This window comes from Toxorhynchites rutilus, chromosome 2 (assembly GCF_029784135.1).
Source record: "Toxorhynchites rutilus septentrionalis strain SRP chromosome 2, ASM2978413v1, whole genome shotgun sequence".
Taxonomy (NCBI): Eukaryota; Metazoa; Arthropoda; class Insecta; order Diptera; family Culicidae; genus Toxorhynchites; species Toxorhynchites rutilus.
Window position 1 is genome coordinate 344,946,735 of NC_073745.1, and position 18,985 is coordinate 344,965,719.

Sequence of the window (18,985 nt, forward strand, 5' to 3'; positions counted from 1 at the left end):
GTCTTTCATGATGAGTACGAAAAGATGTTTTTCACTTCTTTCACCGGAAAGAAGTTTTTCACCAGCACCTCCTTCTGGGTGATTGCCTGCTGCTCAGATACTGCCGGTCTCGTCTGACGTTTCCGTATGAAAATGTCCATTTTGGCCAGATTCTTCTCCACCGTTTGGACGGTTGCTTCGATCTCCCGGCTTAAGGAGCGGCAAATAGATGATATTGTAAATACCAGATCGGCTATATCTGGCGGACACAAAGTGCCTCAGAATGTTGCTTGACAGTGATGCTGCTGCGAATCAACATCCATGAATCATTTTTGTTGTAGACTTAATAAACGTAAGATTTAAAGAAAATTTGTTCCTATAAATTATATTTCATCGCCATCCGAAATTAGTCCATTTTTTTGATTGCAAAAGTTATCACTAAAATGGATGAAAAATGAATTGAAATTTTCGAATTTTTTTTTACCATTCGGTAATTTGAAGAAAATTGTAGAATTTGAATCGTGCTTGCCAGACGTAAATGCTCTGATTGAGCGAGTAATTTTCGGGCGTAAACAAAATCTAAACCACCGAAAAATCACAACTGAGTGCCGATACTCAGAAAGAAATAATACTGATCAGTTTAGACTCGCTAAACTATGGTTTATGTTCACATAACGTATATACATAACGTTTTGTTTTTATGTGTCCCGCGTTAGACCTTTGACGATCTGGTCACTTTACTATATCGTCTTCTATCTAAATAAATAAAAATGGAAAATGGATGATATTATAATGTCGAGTTTTGGTAGAAGTACTGACATTTTATAGTAAAAATAATTTTAAAGGGTAGATTAGCAGATCAATCAATGAACAGTTCTGCGATTGGACCCATGAACGTGCGCATAGTAAGAAGACTTGGATGTGATAACGAAAAATAAATTTTGGGCGGGACGAAGTTTGCCGGGTCAGCTAGTGTATTATAAAATGTGTAAGTGCGATTCACATACAACATACACGTCACGTTCACGTCCCGTCACGTCACGATACGTCAATGATTCTACTATGCAATTCTCATGAAAACATTCACATACACCAGCAACGTAACGACCCGTCAGCATACGTTCAACGAAAACGACCGGCAGGGTTTGTAGGAAAGAATAATTGACGGAGACGGACGGCTCGTTTGGTTTTTGTCTGGGCTTTGTTTCTTGGCTTTTGTTTTGATTTGGTTGTACAGTAATTTACATCTACATCGACATTAAGCTAATTGAACAGATCTGTGATGCAACACGTTTAATTAGACATTTTTACCTCTAGTTGGACATTTTTGTAAACATTGAGTTCGGGGCCCAAATTATGGCCCCACATTGAAAGTCGCCACCAGTCGCAAATGTCTAATTACTGGTCAAAACCGACTCCAATGCGACACTGAGTGGTGCTTCCGCATATCGCTTTATAAGAAACTTACTGTACTTTTTATGTCAACATATCTCTTAGCTCCAAATTTCGGAGTGAAAATCCAAGGCGTTGTACTATAGGTGGACCGCAATGTCAAAATTGCTGTTCGGCCATTGCTCGTGAAAAAACAAATTTGTTTACAAAACAAGTCGTATCTTTTGGTGACAAATGCATTCGTTGGCAAAATAGCTGCTCGCGCTTTATTGTCGAATCATAACAGTGCAGAAGGATGTTTTAGTATATCTTTTCGCCTTTCTTTCCAAGCAAAATGTACTTCTGTTTGGCTCCCATCGGCGGGGAAAAGAGTACTATCAGCTTACGGCGTTGGTGACAAAAAATAACGCTGATTGTGGCTCCACTGATTTCGTTCAGGGAGGAGGAGAATGCTGTGCATATACCGGGAAGGAGATCCGGAAAGGGCCGTTACAAGTAATTGGCTAGGGCAAAAGGAGGTTGTGCACTATATTCCACGAATATATATTTGTTTATTTTTTCCTTCAATTATTTTCCTTAGCGAGTTGACATTGAAATCATAACCACACACCCAAACAAAAAGTAAATAATTCTGAAAGTTACGTCTCGCTGCTCGTCTCACGTCATGTCCTGAAAGTGTCAAGAACGAAACACCTATAGTTCAGCATCTTGTGAAAATCATTCGCGACTAGTTGAAAGAATTCTCGCGTAACTTTTGAAAAGGTCCTATGTAACAAATGTAAACAAATCGAGTGAATGGATGCACGCTATTAGTTTTCAATCATTGAATGTATTACAAAAACAATCGTTCACGTATCTATCTTCTTCATCATTTTATCGCCGATACAAAAAATATCCAATGTACAGATTCGGATTTTAAGCGCCCGGTTGTTACTTCGGACGCTTCCTTCCTCCGACGCCCGAAACTTCCGAAGTAACAAAGCAGTCAAAACAATACGAAGTCGTACTTCGTTTCGAGTTTTTGTTTCTTACAGGTGTTGTTACCGATTTCAGTGCAATTCAACGAGTGATAACAATAATAATCTGCCTTTAGAATGATATGCTGTTATTTGGATTGTTGTTTAGTAGTTAGTTTCAAATCCTTATCGTGCAACGTAATATCCCAGCAAACATTAAGTCGTATGAATAGCTATAATTGGAGGCGATATACATACAACCAAGACACATTTGTATGATATATGATGCAGATAACTAGCATATACACACAAAAGTGGAGGCGATATACGTATATGCCATATTTTGTACGCATATAAAGTCGTATATAACGATATGCGATGCTTTTTGGACTGATATGCGATTTGATACGACAACGTTACCACTCAATCCATCGATGACATGGAAAATCGTGTTTTTGCATTTTATGCGATTTTAGATATATATGATCGATATTTTGATTGATATTTTATGCGATTGTGATTTGATACGAGATTATATGTGACTTATCATGTGCAAAGTTATACGATTTAATGTTTGCTGGGATGTCCAATGTGCAAATGCGGGTAGTCAAAACGTCCAATGTAACATTTTTCGCTCCTAGTCTTCAACTTTAATCTCAAATCACGGAACAACAGTTACGATTGGTTTTTCAGAGTTATTCTTGACTGCTAGTGGTGAAAGTAGCGATAAAGATCGAAAGCTTTTAAGACAATTCGCGGAATAATGTTTGGGTCTTCAACTTCGTTTTTCTCGAGTTGACGAAAATGTTACATTGGACCTTTTCAAAAGTTACGCGAGAATTCAATGATTCTCATTGAGTTTTTCAAAATTTAGAACTGATTCTAGGCCTGCTGATTTGAAAGAGGGCATTGCAATTTAAAATTGTTGTATTGGATTATTGAAAGATTTAACAGTTTGACTGGATCAAGGAAAAAACTGGAAGAATCCCGTTTAAACTAGAACAATGGCAACGCTGGTTGTTATACATCATTTGGGTTCGGGATTATAATGATCGAATGATGCCTCCATTCGGACAGTCTTTGTTTACAAGGCAAATTGGGCGGACCGGTTGTTGCATGTTAGGTGATTGCCAGTAAAAGGCTAGTTGAAATACATAGATTTTTCCAACGTGCAGTGAGTCTTCAGCAGTTTATGTAGCTCTTCATTGCACACTTCATGGTGAAATGCCATAGATTCACCAGCCCGATTAACATTTCCGGGACTGTCTTCAAAAGCAGTTTTTCGTCTGAACCAACCGCTGAGATCCAAGGATTTTTTTTCTGTATTATAGTGACTTCCAACACTTTTGGCTGGTTCGTAACATCCACATTTCGGAAGAATGTCGGGAGTGAGAATTGAACCTTGTGCGTGAGAAGTATGGATGTTATCACTACACCAGATCGTCTCCAGATTCTAGGATTCATTCACTTTGAATTCTTCTCTTCGCTAGCAATGTCAGCCTTCCACTTCATGGTGAACTTCTCGTGTGCTCCTACAACTGCGGTTTCCGAAAAACAAATCACCACTGTGTTTTTTGGGTTGATTAAAATTTTCTTCAATAAAAATTCAGTTTAATTACAAAGAAGCGTTTAGAGTATTATTGTCTTACGTTTTTAGTGACTCCTGTTGCCTGCTTGTCAGGAAGCCACCTCAGGTATTCAATTTGCTTTCTAGCTAAGCCCTTTTTGTACAATTTGGCTAACTTCCTTGCTATTATCTTCCTTTAATTTTATCTTTTATTTTCTCCGAACTGCACACTTGCTTATTCTATCCAACTATATCTCGCCTTCTTTCACTACGGCAGTGTGTTCCGTCGGATCGCTATTGCTGAACGGAGAACTGCGCCGTAAAGTAAGCATATCGTCTATAGACGACACTTGTAGCGAAAGGGTTAAACAGTGGATGCTATGGTTTCCTTTTTTCCACTCTTTTCATCCATTAAACCTAAACCTGGTCAGAGTCTGAACGAGGTTCGAGGATGCATTTGTATGTTAAAGTGCGCTTAGTCTGAGAGGCGTAACAACTCCAAAGCGATCTCCCAAACTTTTCTTTTCTATCAGGGTTACCGAAGCATCTTCATTGAAGAAAGCCAAGATCTTGGTAGACTTCCTCTTATAGTGGAGACAATCCGGGATCATTCGGAATAGAGTTATGTTGCTCGTTCAAATATGCACGTTGGTACCAACTGCACCATTGATCGGATGGAGAAAATAATTGTGTCGCTGTCTGCATTCTCCGACGTTGCACCGCAGTTTAAACTTACACTGCGCCGATCTGTTTTCGTTCAGACACACAGCTTCCAATGATTCAAAACTTTCATCCGGTCTACGTAGAATCTTAATCCTTTGAAATCTTGGCAATATCGAAACCAATGATCTGTACACTGGCTTAAAATTTCTCTGATATCCACCAGCTTGAGCTTGACTATGATTGAATACATGCTTATCCCTTTTCTTTCGTTTTACATTGGACTTTTCCCGTTCAGCTACAGAGGTAGGGTTCATATTGACGCAGGCCTCCGAGATTGTTTTTTTATTAACCTTTTTCTTCCTTCCGAAAAGGATGAGTGTCTTACCAGTCTTCGGTGGTTCCAACCTATGAACCTTCTCCAGATGACTCTGCAGCAGTTGCTCCGAACGAACGTACAACTGGTAATGTTTTTCTATAACTCTCGGTACTGATTTCGGTAGAAGAAACTGTCCACGAACCATCATTAAGGTCTTGGTCCTTTAGGCATTCTTAAAGCCTCAAGATTTTCGATGTCAGAATATCCACATTAGGGTGCCAATGAAAATGGTCATCTCGAATTTCAAAAAGTTATCCCATAAAAAATGTTCACCACCTCGAAGAAAAAAAAAATGCAAAATATCAGCTCAATCAGACTTAAGGGGGAGTGGCGCAAAACGATCAAAGTTTGAGTTTTTTGAAAATCCAAAAACATTTGGACATTTGGCATCATAAACTTTTTTTTTGAAAACCTCGATTTCCTGTGATTTTTCGGTTTTCTCAAATCAAACTCAAATTTTAACGTCTGCAACACTATTAAATGAAGTACGATTGAGCCTATATTTTGCATTGGGTATATGCAAATCAATATTCCGCAGCAAGTTCCGAATGGTAACTCGAGATAACTATTTTTATTGCCATACATACCACACCATATATATTGCCTCGTATTCCGAAAAAATGTTAATTTTTGACAAAAAAAAATATTTTTTTTCGAGATGACAGTAAACCTTAACGTTTTATGCAATTTTAAGAAATTTGGCATAAATAAAAAAAAATGAAAACCTCGATTTCCTTTACTTCTCCCTCGGGTATTTTTTCGATTGAACTGAAATTTTGCATAGTGTGTTTTTTTTTGAGGTGGTAAACATTTCGCATGGTAACTTGAATTTTTTGGGTCCATTTTTTTTCCATACATTTCATTGGCACCCTAATCCACATGCTTCAATGAATGCTTGGTACATTCCGTAAAATAACCACCATTCTCTTGGTTTTCCTCAGAACATGAGTAACTTTTCACTCACTCAACTTCTCGCTGCCAACTGTGTTTTGATGGGTTCGGCTTGTACCTGCCCCTGCTCATGTTGTCTCAATCAGCCGGCGTTCTTCGTGATTCTACTCTTCTTCGTTTCTTTACTTTTCTCCGAACCGCTGTCGAAATCCAATTCGTCCTCGGATTCATCATCCGAGAAAAAATGGTTCGAAATAGAAGCAATGAAGTTAATGGCTTCATGCTCTGTTTTTAGTTATATTGAATATTTGTATTTTGAGGCTATTACAAAGGCATGTGATATTATTATCAAATAGATTTTATGCTTAAATATATTATCATTTTTGATGAAATGAACACATCGAATTTGGAATTTCTATTGAAAACAACCATGTTATTTATTAAACTAACTGTTTTATTTAGAATTTGTATGCTTTTCATTTCAATTAGTCTAATCGGTCGCACAAGCAAACGTGCTGCTATTATAATAAATAAATACACTACTAATTCATGAAAAAAATGTATTACACGCTACCCAATAACTTTATTGGCTTACAATAACTTTAATCATTGCTGCATGAATTTAGTGGTTTCTTTTATAAAAAGAATCGGTTATTGAATACAAATGGTCTTATCAATAATCGAATTGTTGTAAACTTGCTAGAAAATGTCATTTGTTAACCATGAATTCATTGCAGTTCATGAACGGTTTGATAATAGTACGTATGTTTATTATCATTCCTTTCCAAAAACTGTTTCCGATAATTTTTTTTCAAACTATTGCATATCATTTTATTCCTCGCTTCATACAAACTAGTACAAATGAATCAAATTAGGCACTTGATGTTCGTTACTACATATAATTCAGTATAGTATTCGTACGTTGATAGCGAAAACATGTCCCTGATAAGTTTCACTTTCGTCAAGCACTTGTCTGATAAAAAGATACAGTTATCATGATTTCTGATCGAATAAATGAGCATTGAATATGGTTGCGACCGAACGCATTTTGTGCCATGCGCTTTCATTAAAAGTTATATAGCATAACAAGAATGAAATCAATTTTTGTGAATGAAATGTACCCTTCAGTCTATTAATTGGTATATAGTTTTATGATATCTTCGATTGAGGTCTTGGATCCGAAGACTAGAGCAATAATGCCAAAGATGCTAACGAGAACATTCTTCCATATAATCCAGTTGAATTTGCCGAACCCTTGATCCCAGTATGTTACCATTTCGATGAGAATTGGGATGAGAAGGCCAAGAATTGAAAAACAGAAAGCTCCGATTAATCCAATAAATGGTCCAATAGTAGGAACTGCGACAGCCAGTAGGACAGCAGCCGTTACAAGAACAGTTCTATAAAATAAAAGTCGTTTTAAATTTATATTTAGCTCTTATGTGAATTGTTACCAATTTACCTCATGGTATAATTTACCAGTGTGGGCCTCTTTCTGAATTTATTACGAATTCCAATCCATACAATATCCAAACAAACGTAGAATTGCAGACCAAATGTACAGTAAACAGCTAGGGCAATAAGTATCTTCACTGCTTGCGCCGGACTGCAATATGTAACGACATCAAGTGACACCTCAGATACAACTCAAATCAATAAACTTACATTTCCTCGACTGGCAGATTCAAAGTGATGCTTCCCAAGGCTTGATCACCGTACCGAACGTATCCCAAGAATCCAAGAAATATGTAGATAAGAGTGACACCAGCCATTCCTTGATTCAAAACGCCACAGATTCCGATGAAGTTTTGAGGTGTTTTCATTTGATTTTCCAAAGGCATAACCACGCCTATGGCTTCCATTGCAAAAATGACGATAGCAAAAAACGAAGGCCAATTTAACACCGAAATGAATAACGGTCTCTCTGTCAGAGGAGGCATATCAGTTACCAAATAGTAGAATGTGATACCCAACCCAACGCACATAAATACGTTGGCAATCATCGAAACAGGAGCTAAGTATTTCAAATTTGGTATCCAAGACAGTAGAATCAGGGGAACCAACAGTAGCGCTATCGTCATTCGCAGGTTCATTTCCGTTCCCGTGTAGTGCTCGATTACTTGTTGGAAGTTTGTAGCAATTATGACCGTGTAGACAGCACACGTTCCGAAATATGTCACGAATAGACCATAGGTAATGCATTTACTAACAAATTTGCCCCAACCACGTCCCCATTGAGGACCGTTGTCCAATGCGACTTCAGCTACTTCAGCGAATGTCATCGCCGTGCTTTTTGTTCTATGATATAAAGTATGTGCGCATTTAACCTATAAAAGGAATTTTTGGACCTTCGATCGATTATTCAGGAATTGGAAACAATTTTATTACTCACCAAAACATATGCGCAGTGGGTACAAATAAGTGCAGTCAGGACCGTAGCGAGAATTCCACCCACAAGGCCAGCGTAGCTGAAGGCTATGGGCATAGCCAGAATCCCCGTTCCCAGTGAGGCTTTCAAAAGATGGGTCAAAGTTTCGCCATCGCTGAAAATAGCTGATAAGTGAGAAACGAAAATTGTTCACCCGAAACCTTGGTCTCTCTTACGTAGTGGGATGTTCACAATTTCTCTCCTTGAACGGATCGAATGAACCTGAGGCTGTTTCCACATCAGTTTTGGCCGGCGTGATCTTGTATCTGGAATGGCAATCATTATTCCAATATTATTTGCTGCTGTTTGATTAATTTTCTTTCTGCGATATTGAAGGTGACCCAAAGATTCCTTCTCTTTTGGTTCTTTTGACGCGATGGGGCCGAAAATTCAATGTTTTAATAGTTGAACTTATAAACTTTGTTAGTAATAAATAACCGATCACTCGCGGGTGACTCGAGGTTTGGTTTACCATTCAGTTACAATGAAAACTTCTGCAATTTTTTTTTTTTTTGTTTGACCTTCATTTTTAATCATTTATTACGTTATACTTATGACAGACATACAGCTGTACTTGCGTTGTACTTCGAAAATTGTATGTCTGTCACCATGTACAGCGCTAGAACCATGCAAGCAACTCGGTACAATCGCTGTACCTGTACCGACCTATTTTACCGCTGTACATGGCTACAGTTGTACTGTGCGCAGCGCCATAGACGATTAGTGGTGGGTAGCATGAACAAAACGAATCAAAACATTTGGTATACAATATTTTCATTGACTTTCTCTTGAGTTAATAACTCAGATTGGAAACATATTTGTTGTGTAAGCTCACGAAGTGTGTTTCGGACGATCTCAAAAGCAAACGCTTTTATTTGGCGTTTATATCGCTTTAAGCTGTAAATATATTTCATTTTACGAATTCATTATTTTAATAATTATTAAATATTTACATTTTTCGTTCCTTCTTGGTTTTAAATTCAATTTTCTCCGTGATTTAACAAAAACAATTTTTTAATAAATTTTTGCTCGCACTCCTGTTTACTTGCTTTTTAATGATGGCTTCTATTCCGGATGTTTTTATCATTGTTGACATTCGTGACAGCTTTGGCAACGTCACTGTTACAGTCCTTAGTTAATGATGTGGCTGTGTTCTGCCCTGCGGTCTTCTCCCGCAACATCCCCCGCCCCGTATTGCTGGTGATTTGACCCAGCCATACCGTTATCCTCAATTTCAAGGACCGCCAATTTAGTAACTGGCCTCTGTAGAATACCGCTTTTAGTCTGTATATCCGCTCTACGAATGCGACCATCCTTTCCAGGATACACCCTAATCACCCGTCCTCTCGTCCAACTATTCCTCGTTGCTTCATCTACTATCAAGACTAAATCTCCCACCAATAGTGCCTTCACCTCTTCTAGCCATTTACTGCGATTAGCTATCGTTGGAAGATATTCCTTGGTCCAGCGTCTCCAGAACTGGTCGAGTAGAACCTGCACAAGATTCCAATTATTTTTAAGAGCAATACGTTCGTCGGTTGGTGGTTTTGTTGGTTGCACGACTCCTGACGAACTGAGCAGCAAAAAATGGTTTGGTGTTAGGGATTCCCCATTACATGGATCAATCGGAATATACGTAAGCGGCCTCGAGTTAACCATCGCTTCCACCTCAGTGACCACAGTGGAAAATATTTCGTCATCCGGTTTTTTTGGCAATGAAAGAGAAGTCAATGCTATTTTCACAGTTTTCACCATGCGTTCCCATGCCCCACCCATGTGGGGGGAAGCAGGAGGGTTGAAATGCCATTGGGTAGCGGTGTTAGTAAATGTATCAGCGAGTTTTTCGTTAATACCCCGTATTTCTTTGATCAATTCATTACTTGCGCCGCGAAAATTTGTTCCTTGGTCACTATATATTTCCTGTGGAGAACCTCTTCTGGCTATAAACCGACGGATTGCAAACTTGCAGGATTCTGTAGAGAGAGAGCCTGTTATTTCTAGATGAATTGCCCTCACAGTCATACAGGTGAATAACGCTATCCATCGTTTGGTATTTGATCTACCGAGCCGAATCAGGAATGGCCCGCAATAATCTAGGCCTACAAACGTAAATGGCCTAACGTATGGTGTCAAACGGGCTGCTGGTAGTGGTGCCATTCGTGGAATTTTCGGGGTAGATTTATATACGCGACACCACATGCATTCTTTCGCCACTTTGCGAACGACCACTCGCATTTTACAAATATAGAAGTTCTGTCGCAATTCGTTCACTATTGTTTCTTTGTTATTGTGTCCGAATTTACGATGATAATAGTTGACTAGCAGCCTTGTAACATAGTGGTCCTTCGGTAGGATAACAGGCTTTCTTACTTCGTAAGGCACACATAAAGCCTCGCTGATGCGGCTATCAGATCTAATGATTCCGTCTTCGTCCAGGTACGGTGAGAGTTTGTATAGTACACTATTTTTATTCAACTGGCTCCATTTCTGCGACCCATTTCTTTGGAATTTTGTCAATTCCATGGAAAATCCTTCTGCTTGAACTTGTCTGTAAACATAAGTCTCTGCTTTTTTCAAATCCTCTTGCAACAATCCTTGAGGATGGCTTATCGACGTCGATTTTTTACAGGTGCGTGCGAAGAAGAAGACGAACGCCACTGCTCTGATCAATCGTTCGTATTTGGAGAAACGTTCGAAGGTGATAAGAGATTCAACTCTCTCGTGTTGATGTACGCGACCCATACGGATTTCCTCCTTTGTTTCTGTCACAACGTGTTTCGAACGAGGCCAGCTTTCTTCATCGTCGTACAGGAATTCAGGTGCTTTGAACCAACGAGACTCGGAACTGGACACGGAGTTCTGGTTCCATTTTGTAGCCTCATCAGCTACATTCATCTGTGATGGGACCCACCTCCATTCGGCCATGGTTGACTCGCTCAGGATTTCTCCTACTCGGACGGCAACGTACTGTTTATAACGGCGATGGTCCGAGCAAATCCAGGACAGAACAGTGCTAGAATCTGTCCAGAATGTACGACGCTTAATTTCCAGGGTGTGAGAATCTGTGATCATCTTCGCCAAACGGACTCCGATTATAGCAGCCTGCAGTTCGAGACGGGGAACGGAAAGGGATTTCACAGGAGCAACTTTGGTTTTTGACGATACCAAGACACATCTGACTTCCCCTCGTTCCACAATTCGAAAATATGCTGCGCTTGAATAAGCTTCCTCGCTTGCATCTACGAAGACGTGGAGCTCCATATCATTGTAGTTACATCGATCGTACATGGGAAAGTAACAACGTGGAATCGTGATCAACTCTAAACATCGTAAAGAGACTAGCCAGCGTTTCCACCGAATATATATTTCGTGTGGCACTGCTTCATCCCAATCTAAACCACATTTCCATACATCTTGCAGGATAATTTTCCCTTGTATTACCAACATTGATATTAAACCAAGAGGGTCAAAGAAGCTCATAACGAAGCGAAGAATTTCCCGTTTAGTAGGCGGAGAATCGCGCTCGAAAAGAGTCTGAACTACATTGCGATCGCCGAAGGTAAATTGAAAAGCATCTTCTTCCATAATCCACTGTAGACCAAGGACTCGCCCGCATTCACTTGTTTTATCGACAGTAAATTGCTTGCATTTGTCTGTCGCATTTTCTCCCATCACTTCCATTAACTTCTTGGAGTTCGACAACCAGTTTCGCATACGAAATCCTGCCTTTTCGTGGATAGTTCTCACTTGCGTCGACACTTCCACTGCTTCGTCCACACTATCAAAGCTGCTCAGATAATCATCCATATAATGATCTTCTAGGATGGCCTTGGATGCTCTCGGGTATTGTTGTTCGAATTCTTTAGCGTTCAAGTTTTTCACGAATTGTGAACTGCAAGGGGAACACGTCGAACCGAATGTCGCTACGTTCATCTCATACACATCGATGGGAAACGAGGAATCATTCCTCCAAAGAAATCTTTGCGGTTGGCGATCAGAACTGCGAATCAGGACTTGGTGGAACATTTCCTGAATGTCGCCAGTAACTGCTATTTGTCGCTGACGAAAACGAAACAGGACACCAGGTAATGATACCAGAAAATCTGGTCCTTTGAGAACCATACTGTTGAATGAAATTTGTTCTGTCTTCGCTGCTGCGTCCCATACCAGGCGTAGCTTTTCTGGCTTTTTTGGATTCACTACTATATTCAATGGCAGAAACCAAACTCGTCGGGGATCTGATAAATTTTGTTCCTCTACTGTAATCTTGTGCGCATATCCTTTTTGCAGATATTCTGCTATTTGCAGCCTCACCTTCTCATATAGCTGTGGATGCTTATTCAGTCTACTCTCCAAACAGAATAACCTGCGTTCAGCGGTCGGACGACTGTCTGGGAACTCCAAATAGTCGTATCGCCAAAGTATCCCCGTCTCGAAACGGCCTGTTTCTGTGCGCGATGTGGTTTGCTCCAAAATGACACGAGCGCGTTGATCATCCGCAGATTCCAACGTACGGACAGCGGATACTCCTGCCCCCTCAATATTGAAGAAATTTTGTACAAGGTTGTGCAGATCTTCGTCGTGTGATCGCGTGCATACGTGCACATGACGATGGTCGTGTGGATCATCACCATCTCGTATGCTTCCGTGAATAGACCACCCTAGTCTGGTCTTCGCTGCCACTGGTTCATTTGATTTCCCTTCTCGTATTTTCAAATTGGTGATGAGGTGAGTGTTGTTCAAGCCGATTAGTATAGACGGAAAAACGTTACAATAATCTTCTACTGGAAGTCCGCGCAAATGCTGGAATTGAGTTTGCATATCGCTGAACCGCAACGTTTGTTTCGGAAGTTTTAAATTAGTCACGGTATGGACATCTCTCAACGGGAACTTTTTATTGACTTCACGACCAGATATTGTTAATTGAAGAACACACGAATCGGCTTCTCTACGAGTCACATTGCCGGTCCACTGTAGACAGAGAGGATCGGCCTGACCCTCCATTCCAAGCTGATCAGCAAGCTGCTTTTCTATTAGTGTCAGCTCCGATCCATCGTCTAAAAATGCGAAGGTGTCGACGGAAATATTTCTTCCATATATTGTGACGGGGACTATTCTAAAGAGAACGCATTTTCCTTTCTCATGATGTAGGGTGACTGTTCCAGACGTTGTTGCCGGTTTGGTTTTTTCGCGCAATTTTGTTGAGTGGAGAAGTCTGTGATGCCTGTATTCACAGCCATCTATGCCGCACACAAAGCTCTTACAAGGTCGCTTTCCATGTGGCACTAAACAACGTCGACACAAATGGTTCTGCTGCACTGCTTTCCAACGACTGTCGACATCAAGTTTTTTGAATTCGAAACAATCTTTTACTTTATGTCCAATCCTCTGACATACAGGACAAGGTTTTTGTTGGTTGTCAGAATTATTGAATACATTGCTGTTTTCTTCGATGACATGCGCGTTGATGAACCTTTTCTCTTTTTGCTGTTCATTTTTGTGGGAACTTTGAAATACGGGCGGAACTATGTGGCTGACTGCTGTGACAATCGTAGACATAAACTCCCCAAACGTGGCTAGATCTGGTGATTCGAATTGGCGTTGATATAGTGCCCAATCTAACCGTATATTTGTCGGCAGTTTACCTACTAACTCATTCAGCAGCATGGGATTTTTCAAGAAATTTTCCATTCTCACTGCATTGAGATGAGCACATAAATTCTGGACTATGAGTCCGAAATTCAGCAACGTCTCCAATTTGTCCGCCTTTGGCGATGGGGTCGATCGTATTTTATTTAGAAGATTGTTTGCAATTATTTCGGGTCTCCCATAGAGCGTGTATAGGGTGGAGAGAACATTTGGGACAGTTGACGGATGTAAAAGAAAACACTTTACGGCATCGAGAGCACAGCCCTTAATGCTTCGTTGCAGCCTCATAAGGTTCTCCGAATCTGAATATCCACATATTTGCGTAGAGTTGTTGTAGCTGGTGATGAAGATTGGCCAATCGGAAGGGTCTCCACTAAATATCGGTAACTCCTTTGGAACAACTTGGCGTGCGGTAAGTTGATGGGTGCTCGGTCCAACATTGACATTAATAGGTGTACTTGCGGCTAACGATGTGGAAATAATAGGTGGTTGATTATTTAAAATAGTCATAGATGGCGTTCCGTTATGATCACAAATCGCTGCACTATGCATAGGATTGGGTGCAACGGAGGACGGGTGTTGGTGATTATGATACGCTCGAGGTGTTGTATAAGTCAATGGATGGCAATTTATTGTTTGCATTGAGTGTGATTGCGGATACATAGAATTCGATTGAACATTTTCTGTACACTGACCTGCTGGTGGCTGAACACTGGATGTCAGGCATGCTCCAAACAATGGACGCGGTAGGCTTACCTCATTCCTTATTGACGCTTGTACGTCGGTTGGGTTCGGGGGATGTGCTATAGTAGGTTGTGTAGAGTAACATAAAGATGATATGGGCTGCATCGCTGACTGCTGAACTGCATCGATGTATACCCCGCGCGGTGTCTGCTTCTGTATTTGCCACGCCTGACAAATCTCCTCCGACTGTACGGGAACTCTCTGTACATTTGCGGACGATGCCGCTCCTTGCTGCGAGTGAGTTGGATATTCACGCTGACGATACGGTTCTGATGACGTTGCATGGTGACTCTGCAATCCTGCTAATTGCGTTTGCTGAGGGAGAAGTAGCTGATTCCCTTTGGACGGAGTTAATTTAGTTGTTTGTTCGGTAGCTGGATACGTTGTGACGTCAGTTATCGGTTTGTCTGCTTGCGACGGGACAACAGTCGGGATGATTGTATTTCCGGAGACTGTTTCCGATGTCTTTATTTGCTGAACTTGTAACCACTGTTGCACCTTACCGGTACCACTCCTTGCTGATTTCACGCTTCCGCAATCACTGTCATCCAATAAACTCTGCATCATGCTGAACTTTTTGGATATAAACTCCTCCTCCATTTGCTTCTTTTCTTTCCTCTCCTTCTCCTTCCGCTCCCTTTCCTTCTGAATGGCTCGTTCCTTGAGTGCATTTTCCTTCTCTTGCAGCTCCTTCTCCTGTTGACTTTCCTCCTTAAGTAATCTTTCACGTAACCTCTTTTCCTCTTCCAACTGCTGTAGCTCGATTTGCACAGTCGCCGCTCGTTTACTGGATGACGAAGTTCTACCGGAAATAGAAGCTTTCGAGGTCAAAGCGGGACACAGTTTGCAGACAAAGTTACTCGTTTTCACGGAATCATCTACGCCAGCGCATGAGTAGTGATACCACTTGAGACACTTTTCGCATTCCACCATATCTTCCATAGAGTCTGGGTGCGAACATGAGTTGCAATTTCTCGGTGTCGATTCCAGATTAGGTTGGTTATCCTTCTTCGTTTTCGGATATGCTCCCAGCTTCATTTTATGCGTGGACATATCTTCTGTTTCCCACGGCTGAGAGTGTCAAAACGATGTGTGCAAAGGAAAAATCTTAAAGATTTGTAAGCTCACGAAGTGTGTTTCGGACGATCTCAAAAGCAAACGCTTTTATTTGGCGTTTATATCGCTTTAAGCTGTAAATATATTTCATTTTACGAATTCATTATTTTAATAATTATTAAATATTTACATTTTTCGTTCCTTCTTGGTTTTAAATTCAATTTTCTCCGTGATTTAACAAAAACAATTTTTTAATAAATTTTTGCTCGCACTCCTGTTTACTTGCTTTTTAATGATGGCTTCTATTCCGGATGTTTTTATCATTGTTGACATTCGTGACAGCTTTGGCAACGTCACTGTTACAGTCCTTAGTTAATGATGTGGCTGTGTTCTGCCCTGCGGTCTTCTCCCGCAACATGTTGTGTTCGATAGTTTATACCAGGGACAGACATACAGCTGTAGTTGCGTTGTACGTGTACAGCGTTGTACAGGTACCATCGTACCATGACAGACATACTTTGGTTGTACATTGTACCGTATGTCAAACTGACAATCAGATATTTTTCCAATTTCCACCACATATTTCAATGAAAAAGGTTTTTATTTAGTGTCTAAACTATCAAACACAACAAAAAAGTTTCCAATCTGAGTTATTAACTTAAAAGAAAGTCAATGAAAAGAACGTTTATCAAGTGATTTGATTCTGCTTGTTCATGCTATCCACCACTAACCGTCTATGGCGCTGCGCACAGTACAACTGTAGCCATGTACAGCGGTAAAACAGGTCGGTACAGGTACAGCGATTGTACCGAGTTGCTTGCATGGTTCTAGCGCTGTACATGGTGACAGACATACAATTTTCGAAGTACAACGCAAGTACAGCTGTATGTCTGTCATAAGTATTAGACGCTAAATAAAAACCTTTTTCATTGAAATATTGGTGAAAATACAATGCAATAAATTCAAACTTCTGATTGTCCGTCTGACATGCGGTACAATGTACAACCAAAGTATGTGTGTCATGCTATCGTGGTACCTGTACAACGCTGTACACGTACAGCGCTAGTACAGTTGTATGTCTGTCCATGGTAAAGGGTGTGTCACATCAAATTGCATCACGGGAAAAACGCTGTAGAAATTCACCCAGTAGACCGATCCTTTTGAAAATTTTAGACAGTAAAATAAAAACTATTAAACAACTTTTGGCATTTTCTTTTTATTCATACTTCGAGCCCAAGCCCGTATGCTCGCACCTTCCTCTTTACCCCGTCCATAAGGTTCTGTACAACGTCAGGTTGTAGTTTTTTTTTAACAGAAATCCATTTTCTCTTGAAGTCCGCCTCCGATTTGACAACTTTTGGGTTCTTCCGGAGGACCTGCTTCATAATCGCCCAATATTTCTCTAATGGGCGAAGCTCCGGCGCGTTGGGCGGGTTCATTTCCTTTGGCACGAAGGTGACCCCGTTGGCTTCGTACCACTCCAACACGTCCTTTGAATAGTGGCACGAAGCGAGATCCGGCCAGAAGATGGTCGGGCCCTCGTGCTGCTTCAATAGTGGTAGTAAGCGCTTCTGTAGGTACTCCTTAAGGTAAACCTGCCTGTTTACCGTGCCGGTCATCACGAAGGGCGCTCCGCTTTCCGCAAGAGCAGATCGCTTGCCACACCATGTACTTTTTGGCAAACTTGGATAGTTTCTGCTTGCGAATTTCCTCCGGAACGCTGAATTTGTCCTCTGCGGAGAAGAACAACAGGCCCGGCAGCTGACGAAAGTCCGCTTTGACGTAGGTTTCGTCGTCCATTACCAGGCAATGCGGCTTCGTCAGCATTTCGGTGTACAGCTTCCGGGCTCGCGTCTTCCCCACCATGTTTTGCCTTTCGTCGCGGTTAGGAGCCTTCTGAACCTTGTATGTACGCAGGCCCTCCCGCTGCTTGGTCCGCTGGATGAATGAACTTGACAAATTCAGCTTATTGGCGACATCCCGGACCGAACTTCTCGGATCACGTCTAAACTGCTTAACTACGCGCTTGTGATCTTTTTCACTAACGGAGCATCCATTTTTGTCGTTCTTCACCTTCCGGTCGATGGTTAGGTTCTCGAAGTATCGTTTTAGTACTCTTCTGACCGTGGATTGGACGATTCCCAGCATCTTACCGATGTCCCGATGTGACAATTCCGGATTCTCGAAATGAGTGCACAGGATTAATTCACGACGCTCTTTTTCGTTCGACGACATTTTTCCAAATTTACGAAAAATTGACAGTGAAGCATGGCCAACGTGATCTATACACTCTTATCTGATTATAAGCGAAAGCTGAAGATATAATTCCTAAAAATTAAATTTCTACAGCGTTTTTTCCGTGATGCAATTTGATGTGACACACCCTTTATTATCCGCGATATTTGTTATCCGAAGCGACCTTGCCAAACTATTTCGCGGATAATCGAGGTTCTACTGAAATTTTTAAAATTCCCGTTTCCTTCCGAAATTGTTTTTGGCCGAACATTCGCGCGATTGATAACAATTGAGTGAATGAAAGAGGTTTAAGTGATTTGATAGATTTCGCTACATAGACTCTCTCTTTTGGCCATAACTTAGCTGCAAATACATTCTCAGCTGTATTTGACAATGTGGAAGATAGATCAGAACCTCAACTGTCGGATTATATAGCAAACTTAGATTGGAACATTTTTCAGTTGTGTTATTCACCCCTATTCAGCATTCCGCCGGATTTGCATTTCGTTCGAAACCATTATTTCGTTCGAGTTATAATTTCGCTTTCTCTATTTCGAACGTTTTGCCCATTTAATGTTTGAAGAGAAACAGATTGAACGAAATGCAAAAACAATTCGAACGGAATACAGAATGGAATTTAATCAAATCGTTCGAAATATTTCGAATCGATCGGAGTACAGAATATGGCTGATTAACTAAAGAAAAAGTTGATGAAGAGAAATCGATCAAGTCACTTACACCCATTGCATTCTAAGCCCATCAATTCTAGATCAACATGTCAAAAGGGTCTATCTTCTTTGATCGATTCTCTTCATCGACATTCTCTTTCATTATTAACTCAGCAGTAACAGGATTTTCTGATGTGTTCGACGACAAGGAGTGTGAAAGGGGACCTAGTTTATCAAACTACATGGCAAAACTGGAGCAAAATCTGTCTGAAAGGCCGTGGTTATCGAAAGAGAAAAACGGTGAAGAGAATCGATCAAAGAAGATAGACCCTTTTGACATGTTGATCTAGAATTAATGATTGGATGAAACACGTTTTGAAT

The 18,985-nt window shown here is 40.7% G+C and overlaps 1 protein-coding gene across 6 annotated transcripts in view; it reads right to left on the reverse strand.

Moving 5' to 3' along the window:
- Positions 1-6,257: 6,257 nt before the first annotated feature.
- The window catches only part of LOC129765238 (proton-coupled amino acid transporter-like protein pathetic), a 33,158-nt gene continuing 20,430 nt past the window's right edge, over positions 6,258-18,985 (reverse strand). For all 6 annotated transcript variants that reach the window (XM_055765331.1, XM_055765327.1, XM_055765329.1 and 3 more), the window contains 5 exons: positions 8,429-8,518; positions 8,217-8,367; positions 7,490-8,151; positions 7,287-7,430; positions 6,258-7,224 (listed from right to left, as the gene is read on the reverse strand). In XM_055765331.1, the coding sequence (XP_055621306.1) occupies positions 6,957-7,224; positions 7,287-7,430; positions 7,490-8,151; positions 8,217-8,367; positions 8,429-8,518 (1,315 nt within the window). In that variant the 3' untranslated portion in view covers positions 6,258-6,956. The remainder of the gene's footprint in view (positions 7,225-7,286; positions 7,431-7,489; positions 8,152-8,216; positions 8,368-8,428; positions 8,519-18,985) is intronic.